This window comes from Heptranchias perlo, chromosome 31 (assembly GCF_035084215.1).
Source record: "Heptranchias perlo isolate sHepPer1 chromosome 31, sHepPer1.hap1, whole genome shotgun sequence".
NCBI classification, from domain to species: Eukaryota; Metazoa; Chordata; class Chondrichthyes; order Hexanchiformes; family Hexanchidae; genus Heptranchias; species Heptranchias perlo.
In genome coordinates, this window is record NC_090355.1 from 3,525,201 (window position 1) to 3,541,798 (window position 16,598).

At 49.4% G+C, this 16,598-nt stretch overlaps 1 protein-coding gene and 1 long non-coding RNA gene across 2 annotated transcripts in view; one reads left to right on the forward strand and one right to left on the reverse strand.

Moving 5' to 3' along the window:
- Positions 1-16,598, forward strand: part of glipr2 (GLI pathogenesis-related 2) — a 105,577-nt gene that overhangs the window by 47,161 nt on the left and 41,818 nt on the right. The window contains exons 14-16 of the mRNA XM_067969523.1: positions 5,058-5,135; positions 6,401-6,649; positions 8,644-8,862. Of these exons, the coding sequence (XP_067825624.1) occupies positions 5,058-5,135; positions 6,401-6,649; positions 8,644-8,862 (546 nt within the window). The remainder of the gene's footprint in view (positions 1-5,057; positions 5,136-6,400; positions 6,650-8,643; positions 8,863-16,598) is intronic.
- Positions 1-16,598, reverse strand: part of LOC137300461 (uncharacterized) — a 114,016-nt gene that overhangs the window by 23,949 nt on the left and 73,469 nt on the right. The window lies entirely within an intron of this gene.

Consider the following 16,598-nt stretch of genomic DNA (forward strand, 5'->3'; position numbering starts at 1 on the left):
CCAAAGGACATTAGTGAACCAGTTGGATTTTTATGACAACCCGACAGATTCACGGTCAGTGTTACTGACACCAGCTGTTTTAAATAGAATTACATAGAACGTACAGCACAGGAACAGGCCCTTCGGCCCAACCAGTCCATGCTGGTGTTTATGGTCCACAGGAGCCTTCTCCCACCCCTCCTCATCGAACCCTATCAGCGTGTCCTTCTATTCCTTTCTCCCTCCTGTTATTTCCGGGTTTTTTTGTTAAACTGAATTCAAATTCTCAAACAGCCATTGTGGGATTTAACCTCACGTTCTCCGGATTACTAGTCCAGGAACATAACCAGTACCCCGCCGTACCCCGGACAGGAGGGTACAATGTAACACCGGCCCTGTCGGTACGTGGTCCAAAGTTACACTGCATTGGCCGCACAGGTAAGCAGTGGGCTAAGGGAGGTGGAAAATCAGATGCCCAGGAGTGGAGGTTTGCTGCTCACCGGGCAGCACTGGGGCAGCATGGGGGCTCTCGCTGCCTTGTTAAAGCCTCAAAAATGAATCAGATTATGCAGGTACCCCCCTGCCCCATGTTTTCTGGTCTAGTGTGCCTATTACATGGCATCATTGCCTTGCGCCTGAATAAACAGCGGCACTGCAATGGTACGGGAGGTGCTTAGCCAGGAGACACCACTTCCTGACCTTATTAACCTGTGTGTCTAGTGGTTTGGTGAGCGGTCCTTTGCATTTCAGTTTCATTTACCCTTTTTTTCTCTTTTGCCACCCACCTGTCGGGGGCTGGTGGTGAGATGGACCATCCTCTTTTTTAAAAAAAATTCCTCTTGACCACTGGGAGCTGGAGGACACGGAGTATTTCCAGCGGATTAATCCGAGGGATGCCTGTACCTGGGGGGGGGGGGGGGGGGGGGGGTGGCACCATCACTCGGGTACGGTGGTCTACAGATCCCACCGGAGCTCCTGGGGTATATCAGAGGAGGCACCAGCATAGTAACCTGGATAGGAAAGAAGGACATGACATGGTCCATTGAGTCTGTCCCATCCTGGCATAGTGTGATGGCGACACAACGTCATCCCCAGCCTCCCACCCCCCCACACAGCCACGCAATCACCTGGAAGAGGCGAGGAGAGACCTTGGGCCAATTCAGGAAAATAACCAGAGTCGTTGCACAGACAAGGCTCGTATTCCCTCGAGTATAGAAGATTAAGGGGTTGATCTAATTGAGATATTTAAGATGATTAAAGGAGTTGATAGTTTCTCTCTATCTACCCTTTTTCCTCTGGTGGGAGAGTCCAGAACAAGGGGGCATACCCTTAAAATTAGAGCTAGGGCATTCAGGGGTGACGTCAGAAAGCATTTCTTCGCACAAAGAGTAGTGGAAATCTGGAAACTCTCTCCCCCAAAAAGCTGTTGAGGCTGGGGGTCAATTGAAAATTTCAAAACTGAGATCGATAGATTTTTGTTAGGTAAGGGTATTAAGGGTTACGGAACCAAGGCGGGTAAATGGAGTTAAGATACAGATCAGTCGTGATCATGGCAGAACAGGCTCGAGGGGCTGAATGGCCTCGTCCTGTTCCTATGTTCCTATCTCTGGGAAATGGCATCCTGATTTAATTATACAATTTTAGATTGATTGGGACATTTTGTACCAGTGGTGTTGCCCACCCCCCCCACTCCTCCCCGTTTATTTTGTCTGGTGTCATAGGTCAAACTCCCGTGTCACTCGGCTGATCCTGTTCAAAAAAGGTCCCAGTCCATTTGTCCTTGTGTTTAGTGCTTAGACTGCCTCATCATAAGAAATAGGAGCAGGAGTAGGCCATCCAGCCCCTCGAGCCTGCTCCGCCATTCAATAAGATCATGGCTGATCTTCAACCTCAACTCCACTTTCCCACCGTATCCCCAAATCCCTTCATTCCCTTAGTGTCCAAAAATCTATCGACCTCAGTCTTGAATATATTCAACGACTGAGCATCCACAGCCCTCTGGGGTAGAGAATTCCAAAGATTCACAACCCTCTGAGTGAAGAAATTTTTCTTCATCTCAGTCCTAAATGGCCGACCCCTTATTCTGAGACTATGCCCCCTAGTTCTAGACTCTCCAGCCAGGTGAAACAGCCTCTCAGTATCTACCCTGTCAAGCCCTCTAAGAATTTTATACATTTCAATGAGATTCTCATTCTTCTAAACTCCAGAGAGTATAGACCCATTCTACTCAATCTCTCCTCATAGGACAACACTCTCATCCCAGGAATCAATCTAGTGAATCATCATTGCACCCCCTTTAAGTCAAGTATATCCTTCCTTAGATAAGGAGACCAAAACTGTACACAGTACTCCAGGTGTGGTCTCACCAGAGCCCTATGTAATTGCAGCAAGACCTCCTTACTGCAACCCCCTTGCAATATAGGCTAACATACCATTTGCCTTCCTAATTGCTTGCTGTTAACTTTCTCTGATTCGTGTACAAGGACACCCAAATCCCTCTGAACACCAACATTTCTTAGTCTCTCATCTTTTAATAAATATTCTGCCTTTATATTCTTCCTACCAAAGTGGATAATTTCACATTTCCTGATGGGCTCCTTGACCTGAAGGCCTATCACACATGCCAAAGGTCCTTTTTTTGGGCCAATAGCTTGATCAACCAGGACCCAAATAGCTTCAGTTGCCCCCTGTAAAGCAATATCATCTCTCTCTAGCACAAATAGGTTCCAGTTAACAAATACAGCCACACTTCCTCCTACCGTCATTTCAGAATCCCTTACATTCTTCTACTTGGAATTCAGCTCTGTTATTTGTGTCTAACCGTGTCTCACAAATACCTATTAAAAATCTGAGCTCGCCATAATTTTTGTAAATTAATTCTGGGGATGTGGGCGTCGCTGGCGAGGCCGGCATTTATTGCCCATCCCTAATTGCCCTTGAGAAGGTGGTGGTGAGCCGCCTTCTTGAACCGCTGCAGTCCGTGTGATGCAGGTTCTCCCACAGTGCTGTAAGGAAGGGAGTTCCAGGATTTTGACCCAGCGACGATGAAGGAACGGCGATATATTTCCAAGTCGGGATGGTGTGTGACTTGGAGGGGAACGTGCAGGTGGTGTTGTTCCCATGGGCCTGCTGCCCTTGTCCTTCTAGGTGGTAAAGGTCGCTGGTTTGGGAGGTTCTGTTGAAGAAGTAGAAGACAGCAGTTCCAACATCTTATTTCAAATACTTCGCGCACTTATATAAAAGCATTTGAAGGCCCTATTATCTGGCTGTTTTTGGATCACCATGTTACAATCCTTGTATTGTACTGATCAGAGCTGTGCTCTGGTTTCTTGCTCAAAATGATCTACACTCAGACTAAGCGACTACACCCCCAGTCCCAATTAGTTTAAGGCCCCCCCCTCCCCCAGTAGCTACCTCAGTGTTCCCAACTAACCTCTGGGCACTCAGCCAATTCAAACGGAGGCCATCCCTCTTTAAAAAAAAGTTTCCCATCCCTGTAGAACATCCTCCCGTGGTCCACGGAGCTCAGCCTTTCCCCCTCCGATGTAGATCATCAAGACACAGTCTGAGTGCGATCATTCTGCTGTTCTTCTCGGGTGAGCTAGTAAGCCCAGAGCAGATCCGAGACCTCGGCTCTAATACCATTACTCTTGAACCTGATGATTGGCCGACTGTAGTTCTCCTGTAAAAGTACAGACTTTTTATTCGTTGCTCTCCTGGCCGGCCTCTCACCTACCGCCCTCCGTAAACCTCAGTTCATCCAAAACTCTGCTGCCAGTATCCTAACTCACACCGAGTCTCATTCACCCATCACCCCTGTGCTCGCTGACCTACTTTGGCTCCCTGTCCAGCAATGTCTCGAATTTAAAATTCCCATCCTCGTGTTCAAATCCCTCCATGGCCTCGCCCCTCCCTATCTCTGTAACCTCCTCCAGCCCTACAACCCTCCGAGATCTCTACACTCCTCCAATTCTGGCCTCTTGCGCATCGCCAATTTCCATCTCCCCACCATTGGCAGCCGTGCCTTCAGCTGCCTAGACCCTAAGCTCTGGAATTCCCTCCCTAAACCTCTCAACCTCTCTCTCCTCCTTTAAGACGCTCCTTAAAACCTACCTCTTTGACCAAGCTTTTGGTCACCTGTCTTAATATCTCCTTATGTGGCTCGGTGTCAAATTTTTGTCTGATTACACTCCTGTGAAGCACCTTGGGATGTTTTACCATGTTAAAGGCGCTATATAAATGCAATTGTTGTTGATGTCATTAATCCCTACACGTAAAGCAACTCACCTTTCACCGGCTTGTCCATTCTGTCATGTGGATCCATCTTTTGGCCCTGGAAAACAAGTAACTGCTCTCGAAAATGCCTGACCTTTACCCAGCGTGCTCTTTGTGTGCTACAGGGCAATGAAGGGCACTCTGATTTACCTCCCTCGTGCTGCTCCTTGACTTTTTCTCTGCTGTCTTCCCTTTAACTCTTTCCTTTCCATGGCTGGTTGGATGGGATTGCTAGGGGTCACCATTTGAGAGCCTTCCGGGTCTCTGAGCACAGAGAATCTATTGATCGAATCTAGTGTAGAAAATGATCCCGCTACTTCAGAGAAATTATAAATGAGTTAAATTAGAACAGGAATTTATTTTAATAGGAGCTTAAGTTTAATTCTAACAGAAGTTTATTGTGACAAGAGTTTATTTTATTGAAAGCTGAAGGGATGTTTCTTGTAATGGGTTTATTATGGCCAGAGTTTAATTATAACAGGAATTTGTTATAACAATTTTTTATAACAGAAATGTACTTATAATCGGAGATTATTACAATAGGTGATTATTGTAACAAGAGTTTATGGAACAAGGGTTTATTATAACTGAACTGTATTTATAATATCAGTCTATTATAGCAGTATTTTATTGTGACAGGAGTTTATTATAACAGCAGTTTATTATGACAGGAGTTTATTGTGACAGGAGTTTATTATAAGTAGTTTAATTGCAGTGATATTGGATGGCATTCCTCCTCTCTCAGACTCTGCTCTATTCACTCAGCAATGAGTTTTACACTGCCAATATTCCAATGTTTACAGGACAAGAAGCCACTGATTCCTGGTACAAGGAAATTGAAAAATATGACTTCTCCGCTCCCGGATTTCAGAAGAATTGCGGTAAGTTTTTGATTGACCCATTTGTACATAATGATCAATCACTGCTGGGACCATCGATAGAAAACACAGCACCAGGGTTTAAAGGATGGACCGAGGCATCGTTTGGCCACACTTCAAGGCTCGAGCACACACTCTGGGCCGATGCTCCAATGCCGCTTTGTGGGGGGAGATGGTATATAATGGGAGGTGCCATCCTTTGAATGAGACATTAAACTGAGCACCAGGCTGCCTGTTCTAATGGCTCAAATGGATGTTAAAGGTCCCATGGGAGGATTTGAAGAAGAGCAGCGAGTTCTCCCAGTGACCCGGAGAACATTTGTCCCTCAAACAATAGCACCAGAACCAAATTAACTCGTCATTCGTCTCACTGCTTGTTTGTTAGTACACAGATCTTTCTGTGTACTAAATGTTTAATAACAGTCACTGCATGTATGTGCTGATCTTGGGATGCTTCCATTAGATGTGTTGAGGGTCTCTACAGCTGTAACATCAGGAGAACATCTCCTACACGATGTTGGACATACAACAACAAGTTGCATTTTTTTAAAATTCATTCATGGGATGTGGGCGTCGCTGGCGAGGCCGGCATTTATTGCCCGTCCCTAATTGCCCTTGAGAAGGTGGTGGTGAGCCGCCATATATAACACCTATAACGTAGTAAAACGCCCCAAGGCACTTCACAGGCGCTTTATCAAACAAAATTTGACACCGAGCCACATAAGGAGATATTAGGACAGGTGACCAAAAGCTTGGTCAATGAGGTAGGTTTTAAGAAGCAGCTTAAAGGAGGAGAGGTAGAGAGGTAGAGAGATTTAGGGAGGGAATTCAGAGCTTAGGGCCTAGGCAGCTGAAGGCATGGCCGCCAATGGTGGAACAAATAAAATTGGGGATGCGCAAGAGGCCAGAATTGGAGGAGCGCAGAGATCTTGGAGGGTTGTAGGACTGGAGGAGGTTACAGAGATAGGGAGGGGCGAGGCCATGGAGAGATTTGAAAACAAGGATGAGAATTTTAAAATCGAGGCATTGCCTGACCGCGAACCAATGTAGGTCAGTGAGCACAGGGGTGATGGGTGAACGGGACCAGGTGTGAGTTAGGATACGGGCAGCAGAGGTTTGGATGAGCTCAAGTTTATGGAGGGTGAAAGGTGGGAATCCAGCCAGGAGAGCATTGGAATAGTCAGTAGAAGCTGTGGGTCGTACGTGGGGACTGCACTGTCCCGTGTCCTGTGATCTTTGTAAATCACCCGACTGTTGTTCTCCGGCAGGACATTTCACACAGCTGGTTTGGAGGGACTCCAGAGAGATCGGGATTGGCCTGGCGTCTGATGGTAAAGGTCTCACCGTGGTGGTGGCTCAATTCGACCCGGCCGGTAACATCACCAACCCGGGCTACTTTGCAAAAAATGTTCTGCCCGTTGGCAGCGAGGTGAAGGAGAGCGAGGGTGGGTCGGCCCAAGGAGGGAGCGGAAAGACCCCTGGCAAACCAGGAATGACCCGGGTGGCACCAGTGACAGGTACCGGTTTTGTTATCTAAAAATCACTCCCACTTCCTGTCAGAGGAACTGTAAACACTGGTTGATGGGCGACAGCAACCCAAGGGTGGGGTCGGGTAGCTCCTGAGCTCGGGACAGAGTCCAGGGGAGCCTGGTTTACACGGTCCTTCAGAGCAGACCACAGACTGAGGCTTTTAAAGGTGCTTTTACTGTGAACTGACAGCGGCACGGTGAGAAAGCAGCAAAGAGAAACAGTGAATATTCAACACACAGGTGAGACGTTAAACCAAGGCCTCATCTTGCTCCCTCAGGGGGATGTAAAAGATCCCATGGCATGTTTCGAAGAAGAGCAGGGGAGTTCTCCCCGGTGTCCTGGCTGATATTTATCTCTCAACCAACATCACTAAAACAAATTATCTGATCATTCATCACATTGCTGTTTGTGGGATCTTGCTGTGCGCAAATTGACTGCCGTGTTTCCTACATTACAACAGTGACTGCACTTCAAAAGTACTTCATTAGCTGTAAAGTGCTTTGGGACGTCCTGAGGTGGTAGAAATGCAAGTTATTTCTTTCTTTGTTTGTAATTTTACTGAAGTGGAGGGTGGGTTAGATTGTCCCAGCAGCATCTCTCACTCATGTTGCAGTTTTTTTTTTATTCGTTCATGGGATGTGGGCGTCGCTGGCGAGGCCGGCATTTATTGCCCATCCCTAATTGCCCTTGAGAAGGTGGTGGTGAGCCGCCTTCTTGAACCGCTGCAGTCCGTGTAGTGACGGTTCTCCCACAGTGCTGTTAGGAAGGGAGTTCCAGGATTTTGACCCAGCGACGATGAAGGAATGGTGATATATTTCCAAGTCGGGATGGTGTGTGACTTGGAGGGGAACGTGCAGGTGGTGTTGTTCCCATGTGCCTGCTGCCCTTGTTGGTTTGGTTACAATTAGCAGTGGACTTCCATGCATACAGGGACCCTGACACCACTGTCCACAACCAATACATGCACTCTTGTACATTCACAAATGTTAGTCCCACTGACACACTCTCATGCCTACACACACTCACATTCAAACATCATTATTTTTGTAGTCCTTCACATTCACACTCACAAACACCCAGATAACCCACACAAATTCTCTTCTCAAACACTCTTCTGCAAACGGCAGCTGATGCTGGCTCAATTGTGAATTTTAAATCTGAGATTGATGGATTCCTGTGAACCGAGGGTATTAAGGGATATGGGGTTAGATCACAGATCAGCCATGATCGCACTGAATAGTGGAATAGGCTCGAGGGGCTAAATGCCACTGTCACTTGCTGCCTCCTGTTATGCGCCACCTTCTCCTGCAAGAAAGCGGGACGTGTGTCTGGGTAATGTGCCAGTCATGGTTGAATAGCTGCCAGTGTGTGTGGCCTGTGAGTTGTGGGTGTGCGGCTTGCAACAGTGGTAATGTGTAAGGGTGAGAGGAAGCATCTGATTGGAAGAGTTGAGTACTGATGGAAAGAGTTTATTGGTATGTGGGTGATGGGGATGTGGTGCGTGGAGCAGTGGATGCGGCTAATGGTGCAGTTGGTGGGAGACGCCACTTGACAGTTGACCTCCCTCACCTTGACCACTCATGTCAAATCATTGAACTTCTTCCTGCACTGCATCGGGCCTTATTCAGTTTAAGCCCCGAGGAGTGGTTGAGGCGAATAGCATAAATGCATTTAAGGGGAAGCGAGATAAGTACATGAGGGAGAAAGGAATAGAAGGATACATTGATGGGGTTCGATGAGGAAGGTGGGAGGCGGCTCGTGTGGAGCATAAACACTGGCATTGACCTGTAGGGCCGAATGGCCTGTTCCTGTGCTGTAAATTCTCTGTAAATTCCCTGCAATTCTATGCATGTAAACGTCACATTTAAGTCACCGTAGCATTCTTGGTGGTGTAAGCTGCCAACCCATGATAATATGTCACATTACAACAGTCCCAGTAATGCCCTGTGAAAGATATTAATCGATATCTGGTGTTTTGCAGACAAGGAGAGAAAAGCTTTTATTGCTGAACTGGTCCAAGAGCACAACAGATTACGAGCCCTGCACCAGTCACAGCCACTCCAGCTGAAGTCTGAACTCTCCGTGCAAGCACAGAAATGGGCGGAGCATCTCATCGATATCAATACACTCCAGCACAGTGACACCGAGTATGGAGAGAATCTCTGGTACAAATGGAGCAGCAACACAAAGCTCCCGACAGGTACAGAGCTGAGGGCACTGGGTGACCCCTCACAGGTACAGAGCTGAGGGCACTGGGTGACCTCTCACAGGTAGAGAGCTGAGGGCACTGGGTGACCTCTCACAGGTAGAGAGCTGAGGGCACTGGGTGACCCCTCACAGGTAGAGAGCTGAGGGCACTGGGTGACCTCTCACAGGTACAGAGCTGAGGGCACTGGGTGACCCCTCACAGGTACAGAGCTAAGGGCACTGGGTGACCCCTCACAGGTACAGAGCTGAGGGCACTGGGTGACCTCTCACAGGTACAGAGCTGAGGGCACTGGGTGACCCCTCACAGGTACAGAGCTGAGGGCACTGGGTGACCTCTCACAGGTACAGAGCTGAGGGCACTGGGTGACCCCTCACAGGTACAGAGCTGAGGGCACTGGGTGACCACTCACAGGTAGAGAGCTGAGGGCACTGGGTGACCTCTCACAGGTAGAGAGCTGAGGGCACTGGGTGACCTCTCACAGGTACAGAGCTGAGGGCACTGGGTGACCTCTCACAGGTACAGAGCTGAGGGCACTGGGTGACCTCTCACTGGTAGAGAGCTGAGGGCACTGGGTGACCTCTCACAGGTACAGAGCTGAGGGCACTGGGTGACCTCTCACAGGTGGGGAGCTGAGGGCACTGGGTGACCCCTCACAGGTACAGAGCTGAGGGCACTGGGTGACCTCTCACAGGTGGGGAGCTGAGGGCACTGGGTGACCCCTCACAGGTACAGAGCTGAGGGCACTGGGTGACCTCTCACAGGTACAGAGCTGAGGGCACTGGGTGACCTCTCACTGGTAGAGAGCTAAGGGCACTGGGTGACCTCTCACAGGTAGAGAGCTGAGGGCACTGGGTGACCTCTCACAGGTAGAGAGCTGAGGGCACTGGGTGACCTCTCACTGGTAGAGAGCTAAGGGCACTGGGTGACCTCTCACAGGTACAGAGCTGAGGGCACTGGGTGACCCCTCACAGGTAGAGAGCTGAGGGCACTGGGTGACCTCTCACAGGTACAGAGCTGAGGGCACTGGGTGACCTCTCACAGGTAGAGAGCTGAGGGCACTGGGTGACCCCTCACAGGTAGAGAGCTGAGGGCACTGGGTGACCTCTCACAGGTGGAGAGCTGAGGGCACTGGGTGACCTCTCACTGGTAGAGAGCTGAGGGCACTGGGTGACCTCTCACAGGTAGAGAGCTGAGGGCACTGGGTGACCTCTCACAGGTGGGGAGCTGAGGGCACTGGGTGACCACTCACAGGTAGAGAGCTGAGGGCACTGGGTGACCACTCACAGGTGGGCAGCTGAGGGCACTGGGTGACCCCTCACAGGTACAGAGCTGAGGGCACTGGGTGACCTCTCACAGGTGGGCAGCTGAGGGCACTGGGTGACCTCTCACAGGTGGGCAGCTGAGGGCACTGGGTGACCTCTCACAGGTGGAGAGCTGAGGGCACTGGGTGACCTCTCACAGGTGGGGAGCTGAGGGCACTGGGTGACCTCTCACAGGTGGAGAGCTGAGGGCACTGGGTGACCCCTCACAGGTAGGGAGCTGAGGGCACTGGGTGACCTCTCACAGGTACAGAGCTGAGGGCACTGGGTGACCACTCACAGGTGGGGAGCTGAGGGCACTGGGTGACCTCTCACAGGTACAGAGCTGAGGGCACTGGGTGACCACTCACAGGTGGGGAGCTGAGGGCACTGGGTGACCTCTCACAGGTAGAGAGCTGAGGGCACTGGGTGACCTCTCACAGGTAGAGAGCTGAGGGCACTGGGTGACCCCTCACAGGTGGGGAGCTGAGGGCACTGGGTGACCACTCACAGGTAGGGAGCTGAGGGCACTGGGTGACCCCTCACAGGTAGAGAGCTGAGGGCACTGGGTGACCCCTCACAGGTACAGAGCTGAGGGCACTGGGTGACCTCTCACAGGTGGGCAGCTGAGGGCACTGGGTGACCTCTCACAGGTGGGCAGCTGAGGGCACTGGGTGACCTCTCACAGGTGGAGAGCTGAGGGCACTGGGTGACCTCTCACAGGTACAGAGCTGAGGGCACTGGGTGACCACTCACAGGTACAGAGCTGAGGGCACTGGGTGACCTCTCACAGGTGGGGAGCTGAGGGCACTGGGTGACCACTCACAGGTGGGGAGCTGAGGGCACTGGGTGACCTCTCACAGGTAGAGAGCTGAGGGCACTGGGTGACCTCTCACAGGTAGAGAGCTGAGGGCACTGGGTGACCCCTCACAGGTGGGGAGCTGAGGGCACTGGGTGACCACTCACAGGTAGAGAGCTGAGGGCACTGGGTGACCTCTCACAGGTGGGGAGCTGAGGGCACTGGGTGACCACTCACAGGTAGAGAGCTGAGGGCACTGGGTGACCTCTCACAGGTACAGAGCTGAGGGCACTGGGTGACCACTCACAGGTAGAGAGCTGAGGGCACTGGGTGACCACTCACAGGTAGGGAGCTGAGGGCACTGGGTGACCACTCACAGGTAGAGAGCTGAGGGCACTGGGTGACCCCTCACAGGTAGGGAGCTGAGGGCACTGGGTGACCACTCACAGGTAGAGAGCTGAGGGCACTGGGTGACCTCTCACAGGTGGGGAGCTGAGGGCACTGGGTGACCACTCACAGGTGGGCAGCTGAGGGCACTGGGTGACCCCTCACAGGTAGAGAGCTGAGGGCACTGGGTGACCCCTCACAGGTGGAGAGCTGAGGGCACTGGGTGACCTCTCACAGGTGGGCAGCTGAGGGCACTGGGTGACCACCCAAATGTACAGAGGGTGGAGTGAAGTATTTTGAGCTGACCGCTGTGATATCAGCATGACAGTGAATGATAACAGTTTGAGCTAAGCAGTGAATCTGAGCATTGAGGGAGAGAGTATAAATGAGACAGCCCTGATACTCTGATCTCTATGGCTGTAATTGGCCTTTTCCAGTATCAGAAATGAAAAATGGAAAGTTCCTACCCAATTTTAATATTGACTTCTGCCCCTCACCTTAGGCAGGTGACAAAATGGGCTCTCACTGGGCCAAAGGGGTACCTGATGGTCAGTATTTGTATAACCAAGATGGATGTCAACTGACCACACCTGATCGCCAGTGACCTTTAACATCCCCTCAGTCAAAGAAAGGCATTTAGATTTTGATCTTGCTGTCTGCAAATTGGCTGCTACATATCCTATATCACAACAATAACTACAGATTGAAAGAATATCACTGACTGTAAACCGCATTGGGAAGTCCTAAGGTCATATATTTAAATACTAGTTCTTTCTTTCTTTTGATTTGAAATTAACCTTGAGCTGAATGACACAAATTAAGGTTGTATTAATACAATTAGAACATACGTCAGACAATGATCCATTGTAAAAGATTCTCAGCAATGTCCGATTGATCTCCCATGGCATTGACCTGAGGAGTCAAGGCCAAATGTCGTCTTCAAGTGAAACAGGGTTAAAGAAATCGACTGGGTGTATATACGTCATTCAGTCGCCATTTTAAATTCACCTTTCCAGCATGTTTGAATCCCTCCAATCAGGTTTCCGCCCCGCCACAGTACTGAAACGGCCCTTATCAAAGTCACAAATGACATCCTGTGTGACTGTGACCGTGGTAAACTATCTCTCCCCATCCTTCTCCACCTGTCTGCAGCCTTTGACACGGCTGACCACACCATCCTCCTCCAACCCCTCTCCTCCGTCGTCCAGCTGGGTGGGACTGCCCTCGCCTGGTTCCATTCCTATCTATCCAGTCGTAGCCAGAGAATCACCTGCAATGGCTTCTCTTCCTGCTCCCACACCGTTACCTCTGGAGTCCCCCAAGGATCTATCCTTGACCCCCTCCTATTTCTCATCTACATGCTGCCCCTCGGTGACATCATCCAAAAACACGATGTCAGATTCCACGTGTACGTTGACGACGCCCAGCTCTACCTCACCACCACCTCTCTCGATCCCTCCATTGACTCTGATTTGTCACATTGCTTGTCCGACATCCAGTACTGGATGAGCAAAAATTTCCTCCAACTAAATATCCTCACCCACGTCTTTGTTAGCTCCAGTCTCGACTATTCCAATGCTCTCCTGATTGGCCTCCCATCTTCCACCCTCCATAACTTGAGCTCATCCAAAACTCTGCTGCCCATATCCTAACTCGCACCAAGTCCCGTTTACCCATCACCCCCGCGCTCACTGACCTACATTGGCTCCTGGTCTGGGAAAGCCTCGATTTAAAAATTCTCATCTTGCATTTATACAGCACCTTTAACGTAGTAAAATGTCCCGAGGTGCTTCACAGGAGCGATCATCAGACAAAATTTCACACCAAGCCACATAAGGAGATATTAGGGCAGGTGACCAAAAACTGGGTCAAAGAGGTAGGTTTTAAGGAGCGTCTTAAAGGAGGAGAGAGAGGTAGAGAGGCAGAGAGGTTTAGGGAGGGAATTGCAGAGCTTAGTGCCTAGGCAGCTGAAGGCACGGCCGCCAATGGTGGAGCGATTAAAATCAGGGATGCGCAAGTGGCCAGAATTGGAGGAGCACAGAGATCTCGGAGGGTTGTAGGGCTGGAGGAGGTTACAGAGATAGGGAGGGGCGAGGCCATGGAGGGATTTGAAAACAAGGAGACTGTTAAAATCGAGGTGTTGCCAGACCAGGAACCAATGTAGGTCAGCGAGTACAGGGTGATGGGTAAACGGGACTTTAACTAATCTCTCCTTTAACCCCATCTACTCTCCCCCACCCCCACTCATCCCCCCGAGGCCAAGTAGCGAGGAGCCAAAGTATTTCTCACCCTCAACTAATTAACCTCCTCCTGTTTCTCCGTCCTGCCCTCTTTTCCCTCAGAGAGGCTTTGTATGTATTTAAATCAATGGAATTTTGGGGGCACATTGAGCACAATTTTCCAGCAGTTTAAAATTACCCAGTGAATGTTGACACTGCTGTGTCAGCCAATGAGTTGGAGGCGAGGAGGGACTTACGGCAGCACTCACAGCAAACAGTCTATTTAAACAGAGTCTCTACGCACTACACCAAACTGAACGCCTGATCAAAACTCTCCTGAGAGTCTCCCCAGCACAGCAGCATTATTTCTCCAGCAAAACCCAGTGAGTGGAGTGCAGTTCCATACAGATTATGGGAGTATGGAGGTATTTAAAGTCAATGGAAAATTGGATGTAACATGAGCCCAATTTTCTGATGAGCTCAGAACAAGAGAGTGCAAAGTCAGAGAAACACACAAGTAAATCAGGAACCTGGCACCAAGCTTGTGTTTAAGAAGCCTGCGGATTGGTAGAAGGACTGAAAGGCCGAGGGAAGGGATGGAGTTTCACAGTTTGGAGGTCCTGGGAAAGAATGAGTTAGAGTAGCAGATGGTGTGATCAGGCTTGATATCAGCGCGAGGAAGCAGGAGAAAGAGCATAGAATCATAGAATCATAGAAGTTACAACATGGAAACAGGCCCTTCGGCCCAACATGTCCATGTCGCCCAGTTTATACCACTAAGCTAGTCTCAATTGCCTGCACTTGGCCCATATCCCTCTATACCCATCTTACCCATGTAACTGTCCAAATGCTTTTTAAAAGACAAAATTGTACCCGCCTCTACTACTGCCTCTGGCAGCTCGTTCCAGACACTCACCACCCTTTGAGTGAAAAAATTGCCCCTCTGGACCCTTTTGTATCTCTCCCCTCTCACCTTAAATCTATGTCCCCTCGTTATAAACTCCCCTACCTTTGGGAAAAGATTTTGACAATCTACCTTATCTCTGCCCCTCATTATTTTATAGACTTCTATAAGATCACCCCTTAACCTCCTACTCTCCAGGGAAAAAAGTCCCAGTCTGTCTAACCTCTCCCTATAAGTCAAACCATCAAGTCCCGGTAGCATCCTAGTAAATCTTTTCTGCACTCTTTCCAGTTTAATAATATCCTTTCTATAATAGGGTGACCAGAACTGTACACAGTATTCCAAGTGTGGCCTTACTAATGTCTTGTAAAACTTCAACAAGACATCCCAACTCCTGCATTCAATGTTCTGACCAATGAAACCAAGCATGCCGAATGCCTTCTTCACCACCCTATCCACCTGTGACTCCACTTTCAAGGAGCTATGAACCTGTACTCCTAGATCTCTTTGTTCTATAACTCTCCCCAACGCCCTACCATTAACGGAGTAGGTCCTGGCCCGATTCGATCTACCAAAATGCATCACCTCACATTTATCTAAATTAAACTCCATCTGCCATTCATCGGCCCACTGGCCCAATTTATCAAGATTCCGTTGCAATCCTAGATAACCTTCTTCACTGTCCACAATGCCACCAATCTTGGTGTCATCTGCAAACTTACTAACCAAGCCTCCTAAATTCTCATCCAAATCATTAATATAAATAACAAATAACAGCGGACCCAGCACCAATCCCTGAGGCACACCGCTGGTCACAGGCCTCCAGTTTGAAACACAACCCTCTACAACCACCCTCTGTCTTCTGTCGTCAAGCCAATTTTGTATCCAATTGGCTACCTCACCTTGGATCCCGTGAGATTTAACCTTATGTAACAACCTACCATGCGGTACCTTGTCAAAGGCTTTGCTGAAGTCCATGTAGACCACGTCTACTGCACAGCCCTCATCTATCTTCTTGGTTACCCCTTCAAAAAACTCAATCAAATTCGTGAGACATGATTTTCCTCTCACAAAACCATGCTGACTGTTCCTAATCAGTCCCTGCCTCTCCAAATGCCTGTAGATCCTGTCCCTCAGAATACCCTCTAACAACTTATCCACTACAGATGTCAGGCTCACCGGTCAATAGTTCCCAGGCTATTCCCTGCCGCCCTTCTGAAACAAAGGCACAACATTTGCTACCCTCCAATCTTCAGGCACCTCACCTGTAGCTGTCGATGATTCAAATATCTCTGCTAGGGGACCCGCAATTTCTTCCCTAACCTTCCATAACGTCCTGGGATACATTTCATCAGGTCCCGGAGATTTATCTACCTTGATGCGCGTTAAGACTTCCAGCACCTCCCTCTCTGTAATATGTACACTCCTCAAGACATCACTATTTATTTCCCCAAGTTCCCTAACATCCATGCCTTTCTCAACCGTAAATACCGATGTGAAATATTCATTCAGGATCTCACCCATCTCTTGTGGTTCCGCACATAGATGACCTTGTTGATCCTTAAGAGGCCCTACTCTCTCCCTAGTTACTCTTTTGCCCTGTCGGATGCGAGTGCCCTGGAGTCTCCAGGAATTAAAGACTAGTCTCCAGGACATTGCTGCGAGCAAGTCCCAGGAGAAAAATCTATGGGGCTATAAAAAAAATTGTGGTTTTTAAAAAATGTTCTTTGAACACTTTTGTTTATTCGTTATAAAAGTATTGGAGATGGGGAAGAAAGGCTGTTTGACTGACAGTCAAGAATCATCCAATCCGGTAATGAAGCGTCTGTTCGCTTTCCAATTGGCCGTGGGAAGGCGTGGCCTCATGAGGATAAACATGTCGGGCGACCAATAGCAGGAGTGTGGGGGGCAGGGAGGCGGGAGGCAGGAGGTCATGTGATGACACCTCCAGGAATATGGCCAACCAGAGTTGGTGACCCTAATGTAGAATGCATTGCTGCTTAGGGAGGAAAGGTCAGAGGAGCAGTGACCATGGAATGAATCAAATAGAGAAAGACAATCATTATCAAGGAGAGCGTAGTTAGGAGCTGGAGGTAAGAAAGAGATGGTCTATCAGATAA